Raw genomic sequence first — 17,067 nt, forward strand, 5'->3', positions numbered from 1 at the left:
AGAGACCGAGTGTCAACAGGTGAGCTGTTGGCCATAACTGTATTTCCATACTAAAAAAGGCACAGCTGTTCAAAGGTGCAAGAGGCCTGCTCTTCCCCAGCGCAACCTCGAAACCAATCAAATACCTCACGTTTCATAGGCTAGAGAGGGGGATATAATTTAAGATATACAGCTTAAGACATCCATGCTTATATAAATTAAAGAGTCTCTAAAAAGCAAGCTGTACGTTCTAAGAGAATTTGTGGTGGTAATTTATATACAGCTCTTAATAATATGCCAGTCATCTTTTTCTTATTTTAGCAAAAAGGATTTAAGCCTCTGATATTAATATATCCATTTAAGTGTTTGTATCATCAACTCACTCCCACTTGGCCCCTTGGGGGAAGGAAAGCAGTTAACCCCCCCTCCCCTTTGACTGCTGCTGCTGCCACCCTCCTCTACAAGGCCAATTCTGGCTAAGAGGGACATGGAGGATTTGCTCCAGGAAGAACTCAAGCTCCCCATAGCTCCCCAAGCAATGTGTGGCTCAGAAAACGGTATGCTCTGGAATGTGCTCTTCTGTCCAATTTGGTGATCTGAGGACTGCTCTTCGCCTTTTCCTTTGATGCTTGGAAGCTGCTTAGAAAGGCTCAAAAGCATGGCATCTGCTACACTGCCTGGAAATGCTTCATAAATGGTCCAGGTGCACTTTCTTCATTTCATACAATTACCCAGGAAGGGACAACACATCATGACATACAGCAACTTCCTGGACCATTGCAGAAGCAAGAGCCACACTTTCTAGCTGCTCTAAGCAGCTTTGAATCTGAGAAGGGAAAGGGAAAGGATGGAGAGAAGGGCCCTTGGACTACCTTATAAAATTGTAAGTAGTTTTTTAAAAAGTTTATTTAGTTTAGCCACAGCCCAGTGCTTATCAGCTTTCCGTGATGCAGAGGAGAGCTTTTCCCTGCTGGCGCCAGGGTTGAGGAATGCCTACAAGATCTGCATTCTGCTGGCTCGTGAAGGCAAGCATTCCCCTGAGCGTGACCTTCCTAACTGTTTTGTTTAACTGTTTTAACTGCTCTGCTTTTTAACTGTCTTGTTTCATTGTCTATTTTAATTATGGATGCTTTGCTGGAATTGTTTCATTGTGCATTTTAATTATTTATGGATTTTAACATTTGGCATGTAACAACAATGGCAGCATAGTGGGATTCAGTAAGCAGTAACAAGATTCAGTTCCATACTATAAAAAGTTGGTGTGCTTTTCTTTGATTGCTAAGTTCCCCAAAAGGAAAACAAATCAACGAGAGAGATGCACCAACAATGTCTTTATGAAGGAAGGACACACACCTGTAACAGGGAGTTGCAAAAGTATATCCTATATCATCAGCTATGACCACATTTTGAATTTGGAAACCAGCCCAACCATGATGAAACAACCTTGGTACTTGTTTTCTTGATAGGAGCTATATGTGACATTTTTGGAACATTACAAATCCATCTTGACTAGGTGCATGCACTTCATTGCAATTTCACCATAATACTGGAACCACCAATCTTCCAAGCACTTATGTACTCTTCACGTGACACCCAGCCTTCTGCAGCCTGCTGCCACTTGGCTGCCGAGGGACTCGCTGAACAGAGCCTTCGCGGTTGCTGGGATCTAGCAGAGCTTGGCTCCCAGTTGCTGCAGAGCTGGTTCTTGTTCTCCCTACAGGAAAGCAAAGGGATGCTAACTGCGGAGCTGTATTGTGACCAACTATCAATTGCTAGCGTTGCTCAAATGCATAAAATTTGCCTAAAGTTTATCTATAACATGATATACTCTTAAGTTTGCTCTTTTTTGCTTTTATTATTTAATTTTAAATTTGAATAGTAAGTCGAACATTAAAAAGCAAGTTAACACATGTAAATAAACACAAGCTGTCAGATCAGTAGTTAACATAGCAGTCCATAGATACCACTCTTACTATTTAACATAATATGAGTAATTGTCTCTTGTCTTTCACTCTGTCTTACTGAGGATCATGAACAAAACTATACTTCACTTATTAAAGTATGTGGGTAATATTCAATATCAGTCATAGAGCAGACCCAATGAAATCAATGGACTACTCTGAGTATGACCAATGTCGGATATCATTCTACAGGTTTACGGCATCAAGAACTTTGTGGTTTGAATAAGAAATTTTAAAAGCCAATTTCTTTATGGACTTGTGATGTCAGCCTTCTCTGACCCATATAGTTATTAATTTGGTTCTATATGCCGGATAACATGTTCTTAGTACCTAAGAAGGTGGATCAGTTTCCCCACCCAATTCTGGGCAAGTGGTCATACAAACTGTGGTCATTATGAAATTCTCACTGGGTGCTGCTCCCTTAAGGTAAACAAATATTATTACTAAGGATCTTTTGGTAAATCATGACCAACAATACTGCCAATAGTATTATTTCTGCCATTAGAGTTCCAGTATTTGTGGAAAGGTTGCAGAATGTGAAATATGTTTACTCTGGAGGCTTGAAAATGCTAGCACTGATCTCTTACTTTGTCTTACTAGTGTTAAATACCATCTGAATAGTAGTTGTGAGCTACAGTCTGACCAAATATTTAAGGAAAGCAGCATACTATGCCAGATTGAAAGAGGAGCTCAGCTCAACATCCATCAACACTTATTCAGAATTCTTATCCTAAACTTTACTTTTACAAACAGTAACTATCCAGGTAGCATAACCAAGTTCACCATCCATTGCCTCCGGCCGTCAATACTCCCTGCAACTGGCAAGAGACCTAAAGCCAGCAGAGCTTCCCTCTGTGTATTCCTCCCTCTTTCCTCACCATACAAAAAATAATAATAATAATCTTCTCCCTGCTGACATCATCTTCGATTCTTAGCGTAAGAGCAAACTGCTCTGCATTTAGGGATCCTGGGCCTCCTCCAAAATAGCAGGACTATTGAAAGCAACAATTGCACAACACACACTGAATTTCCATTAAAAGCGGACAAGCTTGCACTTCCTGAAACAATTCAGCAACTCACATCCTTCCCAACTGACTGGTGGGGCTGAGATTCAAGGACACCTTTTGTCTAGATGTGCCAGCTACTCCTCACTGGGTCCACTTTTATGACAAGGTATTTTTTTCCATACAATTTGCATCAAAGTGAGCAACTATGTGGAATTTCAGGGTGAAAACATAGTTCTTCTATATATAATATATAATTTATCACAATGCTTCAGTAGGGTATATTTCAGATTCCCAAATTAAGAACTTGCAGCTATTAAAAGATGGTATTCTATGCTCTTGGCACTATAATATTGAATGGAGACATATTCAAGCTTATCTACAGATGTAATACCGTAAGCCTGCAACTTACGCAGGGGAAAGTTGCAGGGGATAATGCCAAAATCACATATAGCCAAAGCAGACTGGGTGCAATGGCAGGTGGGGTGCCAAAGACTTTTCTCCCCAGATGCCAGCCCCCTTTCTGCCCCCCTTTCTTTCTTTCTTTCTTTTTGCCAAGCACATAAAGCTGAATTAAATCATGCATGTAAGTTGCTGGCTTACTGTATTTCCAAACAGCATCCACAGAAGTTACTACTACGCTAATGTAATATAACGTAACACTAATATAACAATGCATATAATAGCACATTGTCTCTTATGTTGCCACGGTCGGGCTGCAGCAGAGTCACCATCACCAGGAAGTGGAGAGAACAAGGTAAAAGCCTTAGGATTCCTTAGGACTCTGGCTTCCAGGGCTGGAGGAAAGGGGTGGGGGTAGAGGTTGGGCATCTCTGGCACCATCTCCCAAGGAAAGCTATACATTTCTTTGTCACTTCACAGAATCACAGAACTGTGGAGCTGAAAGTGACCACGAGGGTCATCTAGTCCAACCCCCTGCAATGCAAGAATTTTTTTGCCCCACTTCAGGTGCCCAGTACAGTGGTACCTCGGGTTACAAACACTTCGGATTACAGACTCCACTAACCTGGAAGTAGTACCTCGGGTTAAGAAATTTACCTCAGGATGAGAACAGAAATTGCGTGGTGGCGGCAGTGGGAGGCACCATGAGCTAAAGTGGTACCTCAGGTTAAGAAAGGTTTCAGGTTAAGAACAGACCTCCGGAACAAATTAAGTTCATAACTAGAGGTACCACTGTATTTTCCCCTTTCATAAGAGTCCATCATTATATGCACTTGGAATTTTTATTCTGAATGTATCTATCCAAAAACTTGTGCTATTTGAGAAACTTGTTAAAGTCCATCCTTTATGTTATATACCAAGAACTCCAATCAAAATCTTACAGCAGAAATCAATCCTCCTCAGGTGTTACTGTCTATATGGAAATCTGTTTCTATTCCTCTCCAAGCCTTCCTCATCCTCATCCTCTTCCAGAATCCAGTCCCTCTACGTGACCCTCAACCATAGGAACCAGTCAGTCATTCAGGGAATCCAGCTTCTCACTAGGCTCTCCTGCCAGATACTTTTCCACAGAGGGTGAAGTGGAAGCTGTAGGAGGCTTTTCATTTGTACACAGAGGTAAACTGTTTCTACCTCAAACATGATTAATCCTGATGGGGCCGATGGCTTACACCAGCCTTCACCAATTCAGTTGCAGGGTGGATCCCTCGGCCTCCCCAGAGGGCATCATTGCTCCTAAGTGTCTGCAACTTGCAGAAGCTGCTGCTTCCTTCTGCAATTCCAGCCTGAGACCTCATGCTTCCTGGTGCACACAGAGCACTGAAGGGCAAACAGCACCCAGTGCAAGCTGCAGATAAAACTGCTGGGGAGCTGTGGAAGGGACAAAGAGGGACAGTGCAGAGGAAGGAGTCTCTCTCTCCTGTGTATATGCAATGGCATTCTGAAGGGGACACACACACACGCACTACACATTCAACTTTATATTGCCACACGCATACAAAACTGCTCTTGAAGGATTTGCCCAACGTTTTCAAGAACACTGAATTCAGGTATCAAAAAGAGTGGACAGAACATTTTAGCCCAAAAGTTTGAATTCCGAAAGCTGAAGATTTCAACGCTGTATCTTAGAATGAACAGGTTATGCAGTCTGAACAGAAAGGGAAACTGTACAAGAACTCCAAGCTCAGTCAGAGCATCTCAGAAAAGTAACTCAGTCAGAGGTTTCCAGAGCACATGGTAGCACATGACAGGCTAATGTATTTGGCAAAGGGACCTCTGCAAATAAGCATCTTGCACGCATTGCAATGTTCAGATGTGTCTGGACCAGGCTATCATGATCCCAAGTAGCAAAAAGCACATGGGTGGCACAATCCAAATCAGCAACAAAATAGCTAAATCTCTGCACGTCATATCCTGCTTGGCCCTGCAGTCATGGGAAGGCATTCCTCTGTGGATGCAACCCATTCTGCGTTTTCGGTCTTGACATGCAGCCCCCTCAGAAATCACCGGAATTTTGAGTCACCTCTCCTGCCAAGAAGGTGCATTTAGGATATGCACAAAAGAAAATAAACCGTCTTCCACACTCTCTTAATAAAGTGGTAGTAGTATTAAAAGCTTCCCATGTTTCCTCTCCCCCCAAATGCCCTCTCGTTAAAACTGCAATGAACACTACACAGTGTTAATTTTTTATAAGTTAAAGTACTAACCACATTTACTTGGAAACAGGTTCTGCTGAAATCAATAGTACTTACTATCAAGTAAATGTGTTTAGGATCTGGAAACAAGAGAATAACTTTTTGAAGGGGATTCTCTATTGGTCACAGAAGGCTGAACTAAAACCCAGTAGGTAATGAACACACACAACCTGCAAAAGGAGAGAACAGGCAGCAAGAAAACTGGAAAGAGCCAGGGGGACCTTGAGAGAGAGGCGAGCAAGCTGCAGCAGGACTGTAGACCACAGCCTTAGTAACTCTTATTCTTGGAGGTCGAAGGGCAGAGGAAAGTGAGAGTGGTGCAGGGATTTTACTGGTCTTGGCAGAGACAAATGGGGGCTCTAATTCAAAGAGAGACACAGAAACAAATTAGAAACACCACATGGCGATAGACACAGAAACAAACTTGCAAATGCTCAAATATCCCAACAAATGTTCAAAGATGTATGACTTGAATGCTTTGTTACATAGGGCTATGTAATCATGGCTATTTTCACTCCCCCTATACAATTCACAATTAGTGGAATAATTCTGCACTTAGATACTTGTATTATGATCTTTTAGCCAGGCTGAAGGGTCTAGAAGGAAACAGGGGGTATATCACCATTATGTAATGCACCCAAAGGTCTTGATTTTGTAAATATGCATATGGATTTCTGTGAAATGTTCCTGATAAGATACTGAATGGCAGAAGCAGAAGCAACAGCTCCATTCTACTTGCAAAGAGGCACATGCATGGAGGGAAGAGAAAACAAGGCTCACTGGGCGGGCAAGGTGAGGAGGAACCTGGTTCTGTTGTGGCCCTGACCCCACTGACCCACTAGTGCACATTGCAGAATGAGGGGCAGGCACAGCTCGGGGGAGGGGGATTCCTTTGTGCAACAGGGCGAGAAGAGATTTCCTCAGTCTCAAAATCATTTCCTTCTCTCAACAGTCCTAAATCACCTAAATATGTTCATCCCAACAACTGCACAAGACAACTCACTTACGTGTGATTAGGATTTTGTGTTTCTGGAGAAAGAACACTTATACTGTCTTTGTTCTAACTCAATGTAGTGTGGTAAAACTGACACATAAGATCTCTTTAAATAATTATAATATAATAATAATCATGATGTCATTATTCAAGGACTTGCTTCAACTTGCTTTATGCTGCTTTCTCTCTCTCGCAAGGGAAGCCAGTGTGAAAGATTCCAGTTGTTATGGAGTCGCTCCCATCATCCCTGATCATGCTGGCTGGGGCTGATGGGAGTTGTAGCGCACATCACCTGGAAGGTGCCCAATTGGCTGCCCTTGCCCTGAGCAAGAGTGGCTGGCAGATGTTAATGCCTGATGCTTCACACCAGTTCTACCTCTGTGTAAAACCATACACCGCCTGAATGGCTCCCTGAATCCCACGCCTTTGGCATCTTTCAAGGCTGTTCAGGAACCCCTTAATATTGCTCAGGCTGTATACCTCCGCTAAGCCCAGGCTAACGATTCATCAACATGTATTGTCACAAAGTTACCAGGAAAAAAATACTAAAAGTCTTTTATGATCACATAAAAGTGCAGGTCATATATTCCTATCCAACATTACTGAAAAAGTATGGAACTACATGGGACCAGATACCATAAACATAGGAACTAAAATCTGAAACTAGTGAATGTGAAAAAAGAGGCCTTGCTCCCAAAAGATTGGCAAGTGAGCAATAAAACATCTGGGAGATGGGGGCAGCAAATTACGAGCTATTTCATCTAATGCTTGATCCACCTAAATTCGTGGAAACATTACTAATGAAAGAAGCACAAGCTTTGTTCAAGAAGAATTAGCATGACTTTTGCAAAGGCAAGTACCGCATCATCAATCCTCTGAGTGTTAACAAGCATGTTAATAGAGGAAGACATTATATACTTTGAACTCACAAATATCCCCCAGCATAGTGGCAAAAGTCCTCCTCATATGAATCAGCAACTGGTCAAAGAACAGGAAAGAGCATAGATGCAGGATACAAGCTGCAGAGTCCGCAAGGATCTGGAGTGACTGGTAGCATATAATACAATCATAAATTAGATAATTTATGATAGTATTTAATGATGGCAAGCAAATAACCCAATGTAGCAGAAAGCTAAACAGGGAGCAAGCAGCTAAGGGGAGGTAATAATGAAGAGGCTCCTTAGAAAGAAATTTCCTCCAGACTAGGGGACGGTAAGAAGATACAATAAACAGTTCAAACAATTAAAACAGGGTCCCAAAACAACCAGAAGGGCATCCAACTTGCAAGTTGAGAAGCTTAAAAAGTTAAAGGGTTTTTAAAAAATAGCAGATGAAACCTTTTTGGAGGACCAAAGCCGAGCCCCTTTATATAGATCCCTGCTGTGCCAATCTGTATTTGATTTATTGTAAATTATTGCTTATTTCTGGAGCTTTCTTAATAGGTTTTATTGGATTTGCTGGTTTTGTAACTGGATTTGTAATGGCTTTTAGCCAAATACAATAAATGATTGATTGATTGAAAGTATTTTAGTAATTTGAATCAGGTGTACAGCAGTTCAATAGGAGTAAGTGGGGAAAAATAATTTCAACTTCTGTACACTGATGAGGTCTGAACTGGTAGTGATTAACCAGGAAAGAGATTGGGAGGCCGTGGTGCACCTCTCAAGGAAGATGTTGATGCAACCGCTGTGAAAAAGACAATTTCCAGGCTTGGGGTTACTTATTTATTTAATGTGTCCACCGCCCTTCCTTGAAAGCAGCCCAAAGCTCTCATTAGGAAAGGGACTGCAAATAAAACTGCCAGTCTCCTAATGCCTTATGTGAGAGGGTGCTTCTCTGGTGACTGTAACGTAACGTGCAGCATACGGTGACAACACGGGTGCCAATTTGGGCCTCTGCCTTCCTACCCGATACATGTAATATGAAGCCTTCAGCTTGCTAGACTGCTTCATCTCGGTACCAGTTTGAGTCTGCAATGCCTTCCATAATCAACTGTGTGGTCGTGGTTGAGAATACGCTCCTGGTTGACCCATCTCAAAAGGATGCAGAAGAGGACCACCACAATGGCCAAGGGAGTCGGAACGTGATTCCCACGGGGGAAACTAATGTACTTGGAACTTTTTGGTTTAGAAAAGAAAAGAAATTATTGGGGTGGGAAAGCATGATAAAAGTTTATCAAAATTATGCATGTTGTGGAGAAAACGGATAGAAATAATTTTCTTTTAATATTAGAACCAGAGCCATACAATGAAACTGACTGGCAGTTAATTAAAAATGAAAAGTGTTATTTCACACAACATGCAATAGACTTATAGCATCCATTGCCAGAAGATGTGGTGATGACCACTAGCTTGGATGGCTTTCAAAAGAAAATTCGTGGAGAAAGAGAGGTCCATTGGGATCTACTGGCCACGGCAGCTACAGGGAACCTCTATGTTTAGACAGAGCAGGCCACTGAATCCCTACTGAGAGTGGGCAGTTGGGAGACACAATCTGGAATACAGACTCAACGGAGCTGGCGTTCAATGCTTCTCCACCTGCCATTTCTATTCTGCAGCCATCAACACCAATGTCTGGGGCTCTAGTCACATAAGTGTCAGTGCAGTAACCTGTGTGCATGGTGGGTGGGTGGCTTTAGCAGGGGGTGGAGAAACAGTAGGTGGAAAGAAAGTTAAGTCAGCAGCCACTTCTCTGTTCCAAGCTTTGCCTCCCAAAAGCTGCTTTTCCACTAACAAAACAAAAAAGAGGACTATTTTGTGTGCACCAAGTAATTTGATGCTTAATTCAGAGGAGCCACAAATGTTAGGCTGCAGCAGTTGCTCCTCTCCACACAGCAGCACTCTTCTCCTCAATCAGAAAGATGGGGGGGGGGGGGAATGAGGGCTCTTGGCTTATTTCAATGCCCCCCTCAGCCTTAAAAAGCAAGAAGAGTGCTACAATGAAAGTGGGGAGTAGGTGAACAGGAAGGCAAGATCTGGGCAACTTTTAGCACAGCTCAGGGTGGTAGGTACAATATCAGAGATGGGAGAAATTAACAAGCAAGCCCAAACACAGAATAAATCCAGGGGGTTGTATGCGGGACCTCAGCCTTTGATCAGTAGGAAGCCATCCAGTTAAGTGGTCTAGCGCTGCAGACTCCAGTACGGACCAGAAGAATTAACAGATCATATGTATGTGAATGCATGCATGAATGCTCACCAACATGCAACAGAGAGGGTGGCCTGTTGTGCTCAGCTCCCCGCCTCCTGCAAGCTTGTCTCCTGTGGACCCACTTTCTTTCCTTCTCACACGTGTGCCTTCATCTCAACTGCCATGTCTTCCTAGTGGCTGAACAGCTTCCCCATAGTCTTCACAGTTTCTACCGCAAACTCACCTTTTCTGTGCTGCCTTCTAGTACTTAAGCCTCATCTCCCTGGTCCTCTGCCTCCCGCTTTATAAAGCCTTGTTTTTGCCCTTCTCTTGAATGAGACTGTAACCCAGAAACCAGATTATATCCAGTGCTAAGCACAAACATGGTCAGAATTGCTGTGAAGGGGCCTTGGCTAAGAACAGACAGTGCTATGAAATAAAACAAGGCCACCCAAGAACTACTGCTTCTGGTCAACACAGATATGCTGATTAGAAGCAATAACTCTGAACCATGACAGGCAAAAGAACAGTAAACAAGGTGAACAAAGTTGTATCTGCTCTAATAATGTAAATATTTACTGATCTTTCAAATGCTGCCTGACGAACAGACATAAAGGGTGATCTGGAATGTATATCATATTGGGACTGCAATGCTCAATGCAGTTTGACAAGTCTAATTGAAAATCAAAAGAATTTACTTCCAAAGAAGCCTAGTTAGGATTAGACTGAATGCAACGCAAGAATGTACAGTTGCATTTTATTGAAAACTTGCTGACTCAGCAATAGCTCAGCGGTGCAGCTTTCCCTGACGTCTCCAGGGGAAAAGACACATGTGAAACCCAGGAGAACAGCTGCTAGTCAGTGTTGACAACACTAAGCCAAACGAAGGGCTGACTCATATCAAGAGGGTTTCCTATAGTCCCAGCAATACAATACCTATTACACAGGATGTTACCTACAGCTTAGAAAGTGGATGTTAAAAATCAGTAAAATAAATTCATGCAGAGAGTGGGACTTATTTTTTAAAGCTTTGGTTTTAATGGATTGTGTGCAAAAAAGATCAGGCTTGAGTTATACAGAAAATATCAGAGGTCAGAAAATGGACATTTCACAAATTCTAATTTCAACTGCATAGCAAAGAGAGTAGTTTTAAAAATGGCCTTATACTTTCAAAGATGTATAACGTCAGTCAGATTTGCATGATTTGTACAACTTGAAAGCTATTAACATATGGAAAGAAAATGATACTGTAGGCCCATCCTAGCAGCTTACCATTTTCTTCAAATTGAAAACTGACTGTGGAAAATAATCAAAATGTAGGAGAGGCACTCAGATGCTTAAAGATACTCTTATCGTTGCTACTAGTTTTCCCGGCACAAATTAAGCCCTGATGAGCAGCAGCCTTTAACAAGCACCTCTTTCCTTAAGGGATGGGGCACCACTAACCTCGCGCTGGCTCAGGAGCAGCCTCAGCACTGACAAGCCTCTGCCCAGCACACATGGAGCGCAGCATCTGGAAAATAGCCAAAGGGGCCACATTCATGCGCAAAAGGTCCAGCAGAATCCTAGAAGGGAACATAGGTAGACATTAAAAGTACTATACTAACAATTCATTGTCTGGAAATTAGATTTCCTGATTCGTTTGTTGTTGCTGGGTTGTTGTTGTTTTGTTTTTGCAAAAACACAGACTAGTTCACATTTACTTACGCCTTGTTTTATGTGAATCATAGAATTGTAGAGTTGGAAAGGATCATGAGGGTAATCTAGTACAATCCCCTGCAATGCAGGAGTATTTTTTTGTCCAACATGTGGCTCGAACCCACAACCCTAAGAGTCCCATGCTCTACCAACTGAGCTTTCCTACAGTCAATTAGTCTTGAAACAGTTACAAAAAATGTCCTGCAAATTCAAATTCAGTTCATAGGTATTACCCCCATATTGTGGACTGGAGTGGAGACAAAGTGGCTTACAACAGACCATTTATCCCCACAATGTGTGTGAGCTTTCTGGTCTGTTAAGATGGCCTGTTAAGCCATGTCCACCTGCCCTACTCCATATATGATGCCAGGTGTGAGGCAGGTAATGCTGTAGCTTTGAAACCCCACACAATCAGCTGATTGTTGGGTCTTGGAAAGTACTGAGCACTAAGCTTGACAATCAGCTGGTTGTCTGCATTTTGTTGTCTGTGCCTTTGCATGCATGGTCAAAAATGCATCAACGGACTCCATTATGTCCATTGGCTGACAGGTGGGCAGCCCTACCTATTATTATTATTATTATTAGCTGCCCATCTGGGTTGACCCAGCCACTCTGGGTGACTTCCAACAAAATATTAAAACACAAAAACCCTCAAACATTAAAAAACTTCCCTGTACAGGGCTGCCTTCAAATGTCTTCTAAAAGTGAGACAGATGTTTAAATGGGGCAGGGGGAGATAGCTCAGTTGGTTAGAGCATGGTGCCGATAACACCAATGTTCGATTCCCATACGGCACAACTGCTTATTCCTGTTTTGCAGGGGGTTGGACTAGATGATCCTGAGTGTCCCTTCCAACTCTATGATTCTATAATCCTATGGCTGCCTGAATCCAGTTCCCCAGCCCTGCTGGGAACTATCATTCATACTGCAACTGAGACTGACAGAGGGAATGGTTTACAGAAAACCTTTGAGCACAAGAGGTAAAAAACGAAGGTCCTGGGAGCTCTGAGTAACACAGGCAGGAGTACCTCTCTGGTGCCAGCTATTGCCAATTCCTCTAAGAGTGGTAGCTTAGAGCGCTGGCCCCATAAAAGGCTCTTTCCTGCTACATAAGAGGAGTACCAAGGGCACTATTTCAATTCCTCTGCAATGTTATGTAGTAGCATTGGAGAGAGAGTCACCACAGAGGGACAGGGGCCTCCGAACAGGCGAAGATGGGCGGCGTACAAACAATAAATTATTATTATTATTATTACTCCCACAGGCTTTGGGGAACTGGTTGCTTTAAGTGAGGCTGGTGCTGTTCCGTCCTTGCTATGACTCTCTGTGCGGTTTCAAGAGATTTTCTGTGGGTGGGTGGGTGTAATTCTATGAATGCTTGATTGTTTTATTTAATAATGGGTTTACACAAACCCCTCGAGCTTTTCACCTGTCCTTATTTATCTGCAATCTGCCTGGAGTCCCATCAGGACAAAAGGCAGGGTGTAAATAACACGTGGCAAATACATTAACCATAGTTTGGCTTAGCAATGGGGAGCCTTTTAATTCCCCCGCCGGCTTTTGTGTGCCGCCTTTCGCGCAAGGGTCGCGGGGCGGATTACAAAGGCGCGTCACGTGACGCCGCACCCCCCCCCCGCGCCGCTCACTTGAACACTTCCGGGTCGAGGCCGCTCCCCGCCGCCTGCGCCAGCTCGAACAGTTCTGCCTCTTCCGCCGTGAGGAGCTTCCTCCGGGGGCGAGGCCCTCCGGCCCCCGCCGCCGCCGCCGCCTCCGCGCCCGGGCCAGACATCGCCCCGCTAGGCATGCTGGGAGCGTCGCCGCGCCCCGTCCCTGCCGCGAAGAACTCTGGGAAGCGTAGTTGGGCGGGTGCGGGGGAGGCGAGTCGCTCATGCGCGGCCCGGCGCTGCTTCGTCCTCCCGCGCTCTCTCGAAGGAAGGAGCGGGGGGGGGGGGGGCGCGAAGCCGCGGGACAAGCGAGGCGGCCCTAGTCATCGCCCAACCCCGGCACTCCCGCTAGATAGGCCCGTTGGAAATGAAGGCAGCTCAGGAAAGGAGGCTTGACCAGCGTAGCATCAAAGTCACTTGCCTTCACTCCGTTCTTATTGCCGCAGGATTGGAGGGGCGGCCACGGAATCACGACCTGGCCCTGTTGTTTCAGAATCCGTTTTATTGCAGCTTTGAGATATGGACGAGACACTTGAAAGAGGACAGAGGCCCCGAGGATACAGAGCACACATGCTCAGTCCACGGGGCCTCTTTTAAAAGACTCCCTCTAGTTACCCGCGGGATGCCCCATTGGGGAGAGGTCCAGCCGCCTTGACAGAGGCCGTGGTGCGTGCAGCCTCTCCTTACAAGGCCCTCCCTGAACCCGGAGGTTTGAAGAACTACTGTCCAGTTGTTACTCCCTTCCTGGCCAGGTATATATACAAGGGGGCTGTGGCTGTACAAATGTTGTGGTCCTACAATTTCTAGCTTGTGCTAGGTCCTATGGTGGTACTATGAGGTCCTGCAAGACTGTTCTACTTAAATTGCTGGAAGCCCAGTTATTTCTAAACGACCTGTCCAAAAAATACCTTCTGGGGAATGGAAATTTTCATGCAGATACTTTCCAAATTGCAATCCTATGTCAGAAATGAGCACCTCTCAGCTTAGGGCTCCTTCAAACGAGCCATTTAATGAGCTTTCATCCTGATTTGCTTTCATAAAACTTATGCAAAAGTTAGGCTGTCTAGTTTTTATTGAGTGTTTCAGGTTTTTTTTTTTTTTGTAGGGGTGATATACAAAACTGAGCATTCATCCTGATTTGCTTGCCCAGTGTTTATATATCTTCTTGTTAATCATTTGTTTGCCCTGCACTTTTCAGTGCATTTTCCTGTCCCTTTCCCAACCACAAAAGGGCCATGATGTGTCATGATGGCCAAGTACTTTCACCCACTTTAATTGCACAATCCTCCTGCAAAAGGCAGGCTTGAAGCTGTGCCCAACAATAAATAGATGTGAGCCACAAGGGGGCATCTTAGGAACTCCTAGAAATAAGAACTTCTCATTTGACTTCAGAAGTGAGCAAAATGCTTCCTTGCTTATTAGATTATATCAAAGGTAATGTTGTGTTTTATATGCCTGTTGTTTTTGTCCATGGAGTTTTCTTGGCAGGGATACTGGAGTGGATTGCTGGACCATAAAGAAGGCTGATCGCCAAAGAATTGACGCTTTTGAATTATGGTGCTGGAGGAGACTCTTGAGAGTCCCAAGGACTGCAAGAAGATTAAACCTATCCATTCCTAAGGAAATCAGCCCTGAGTGCTCACTAGAAGGACAGATCCTGAAGTTGAGGCTCCAGTACTTTGGCCACCTCATGAGAAGAGAAGACTCCCTAGAAAAGACCCTGATGTTGGGAAAGACGGAGGGAACAAGGAGAAGGGGATGACAGAAGACAAGATGGTTGGGCAGTGTTCTCGAAGCTACCAACATGAGTTTGACCAAACTGCGGGAGGCAGTGGAAGACAGGAGTGGCTGGCATGCTCTGGTCCATGGGATCATGAAGAGTCGGACACGACTAAACGACTAAACAACAATGTTACGTTATTTGCCTTGTGTTCATGGTACTAGGACAGATTTTTTTAAAAAATAAAAATAAAACAACCACATGAAAATGGTACCTTGCTCTGATTGGGGAAAAAAATCAAACCGTTGAAGGCATTTAAAAATGAAAAATAACCTCCTTTACTTGAAGAATTTGGCCAGGGCTGGCATTCGGGGTCAGTGCTGTGTGACACTTGCTGGAGGTTTATGCCCTCATGAGAATATGGGAATTGTAGTTTACACCCCACAGAGCTATAGTTCCCAGCGCTGTTAGCAAACTACAGTTCCCATTGGGGGGGGTTACACTATAAATGTATGGTGTGAACACAGCTATAGAACTTGTTTGAATTTAAGGCGTAACGGTTAGAGGGAGCAGGCATGATTAGAGGAGGAAAGGGAGAAGCCAAAGATCAAGGATATTATTTCAGGAGTGAGGGGCAGTACTAAAGAGATCCGGTTAATAACAGGGGCTGACCTAGTATCTTTTATTTAGAACCATAGAATAGTAGAGTTGGAAAGGTCCATGATGGTCATCTAGTCCAACCCCCTGCAGTGTAGGAATCTTTTGCCCAACGTGGGGCTCAAATTCACAACCCTGAGATTAAGGCTGACTGAGCTATCCCAGCTAAACTTTGCTTTTATTTATGTTATTTCTAACCCATCCCTCTATTTATTTCTAGTTTACTGTGTTGTACTGTGTTCACTGAGTGGCATTAATTTGCCTTGTGCATCTACGTTTGAGAGGCACAGCCAGGAAAAAAGATATCCATAAATCCCCATCCTTACCTCCAACACCTGAAAGAAGTTCAGCCTCAGCCATCGTCTCTTCTTATTTTGACCCAAGGTATAAAACAACAAAACCCAGTCTCTGAAACCTGCCCTCACTTCAAGGGGAGTTTTGCCAGAGGATAGTCTTGAGTGGAGGAAATTCCTATATGCCAGAACAACTTTACGTTGACAGCAAATATCTTGGGGATCAGCTTAAATGTCTATTAAAAATGAATTGGGATATCTTAAATATCAACCACCACAATCACCCACAGAAGGAGAGAGAGTGAGATTCAAGGGAAATTTCATATTAGTCATAAAGAAGTTCCCCGCCTCTGTTTGCATATAAGGCTTAAAATGATCTCTTAATGCTATTTAATAGCTGTCCCTGGGAATCCACAGCTCTCTGGCTTAAGTGTTGGTTTTCTTCCTTTGTGCTTTGCACATGGAGGAACAAGTGGAGATGGAGGCCAGAAAACTGGAAGAAGCACCTGCCGAGGAGTGTGAGGAGGACAGGAAAAGAGGCAGACGGATCTGGATGCAGCTTGGGACCATGGCTGTACAGCTGGTGGTCTTGCTTGCCTGCCTGATCTGCATTGGCTTGTGCTACCTTAGGGTAAGTCTGCAAAAGAACCTTACAGGTATGACTCTCCTGACACAGATGAGGCTTTCCCATCCTGAAGTCCACAGATTTTGTTTATGTTTGAGGCTCTCCTGAATCAGAAAAAGTTACACACTTTTCATATAATAGGGCTGTTTTAAAATCGCATGATTGGTATTGGAAAGCCTGCTATTAAAATGGTCCCTTGATCTGTTCATTTGCATGTATGCTAAGGAACGCATACAAAAAGCTGTGGGCTTCTGTGGAATTAGGGTATGTGCAAATCTACCTTTGCAGAAGTTATAATGTAAATGGCAGGTTATTTGAGCTCATCCTCTGAATCGAATATTTGCCCACATTGTTTTCCTCTTTAATCACAAGATTCTCCAACAATGTGGGACAGATTTATTGCTTTGCTTCCTTTAAGAGAGAAATATAGCCATTTCTCACATCAACTGTTGTTAGAAACGGGTGGTTTTAAATACTAGGAACACGTAATGAACATTTCCACTTGGTGTTCAACAGTTGTTAGTATACCTCAAAAATCGCCAAGTGCCTTTGACTAAAGATAAACTTTGTCCTCGTTTTCATCATTTGTTGGTAAATCTCAGAATTTGTAACTAGTAAATGTAAAAAATCTCATGCCACTTATTTTTGAAATTTGCTGATAATCTCAAGGCTTGGCAATCTTAGGGACA

The 17,067-nt window shown here is 43.6% G+C and overlaps 1 protein-coding gene across 1 annotated transcript; it reads right to left on the minus strand.

Annotated features, from left to right (window-relative positions):
- Positions 1-1,294: 1,294 nt before the first annotated feature.
- MZT2B (mitotic spindle organizing protein 2B) lies at positions 1,295-13,223 on the minus strand. Its single transcript, XM_033151156.1, has 4 exons — positions 13,066-13,223; positions 11,168-11,286; positions 5,769-5,957; positions 1,295-1,693 (listed from the first exon to the last, which is right to left on the minus strand). Exons 1-4 carry the CDS (start codon positions 13,221-13,223, stop codon positions 1,551-1,553), a joined length of 609 nt encoding a protein of 202 aa, XP_033007047.1. The 3' UTR covers positions 1,295-1,550.
- Positions 13,224-17,067: the final 3,844 nt, after the last annotated feature.

The sequence above is a fragment of the Lacerta agilis genome, chromosome 6 (assembly GCF_009819535.1).
Source record: "Lacerta agilis isolate rLacAgi1 chromosome 6, rLacAgi1.pri, whole genome shotgun sequence".
In the NCBI taxonomy this organism is placed as follows: domain Eukaryota; kingdom Metazoa; phylum Chordata; class Lepidosauria; order Squamata; family Lacertidae; genus Lacerta; species Lacerta agilis.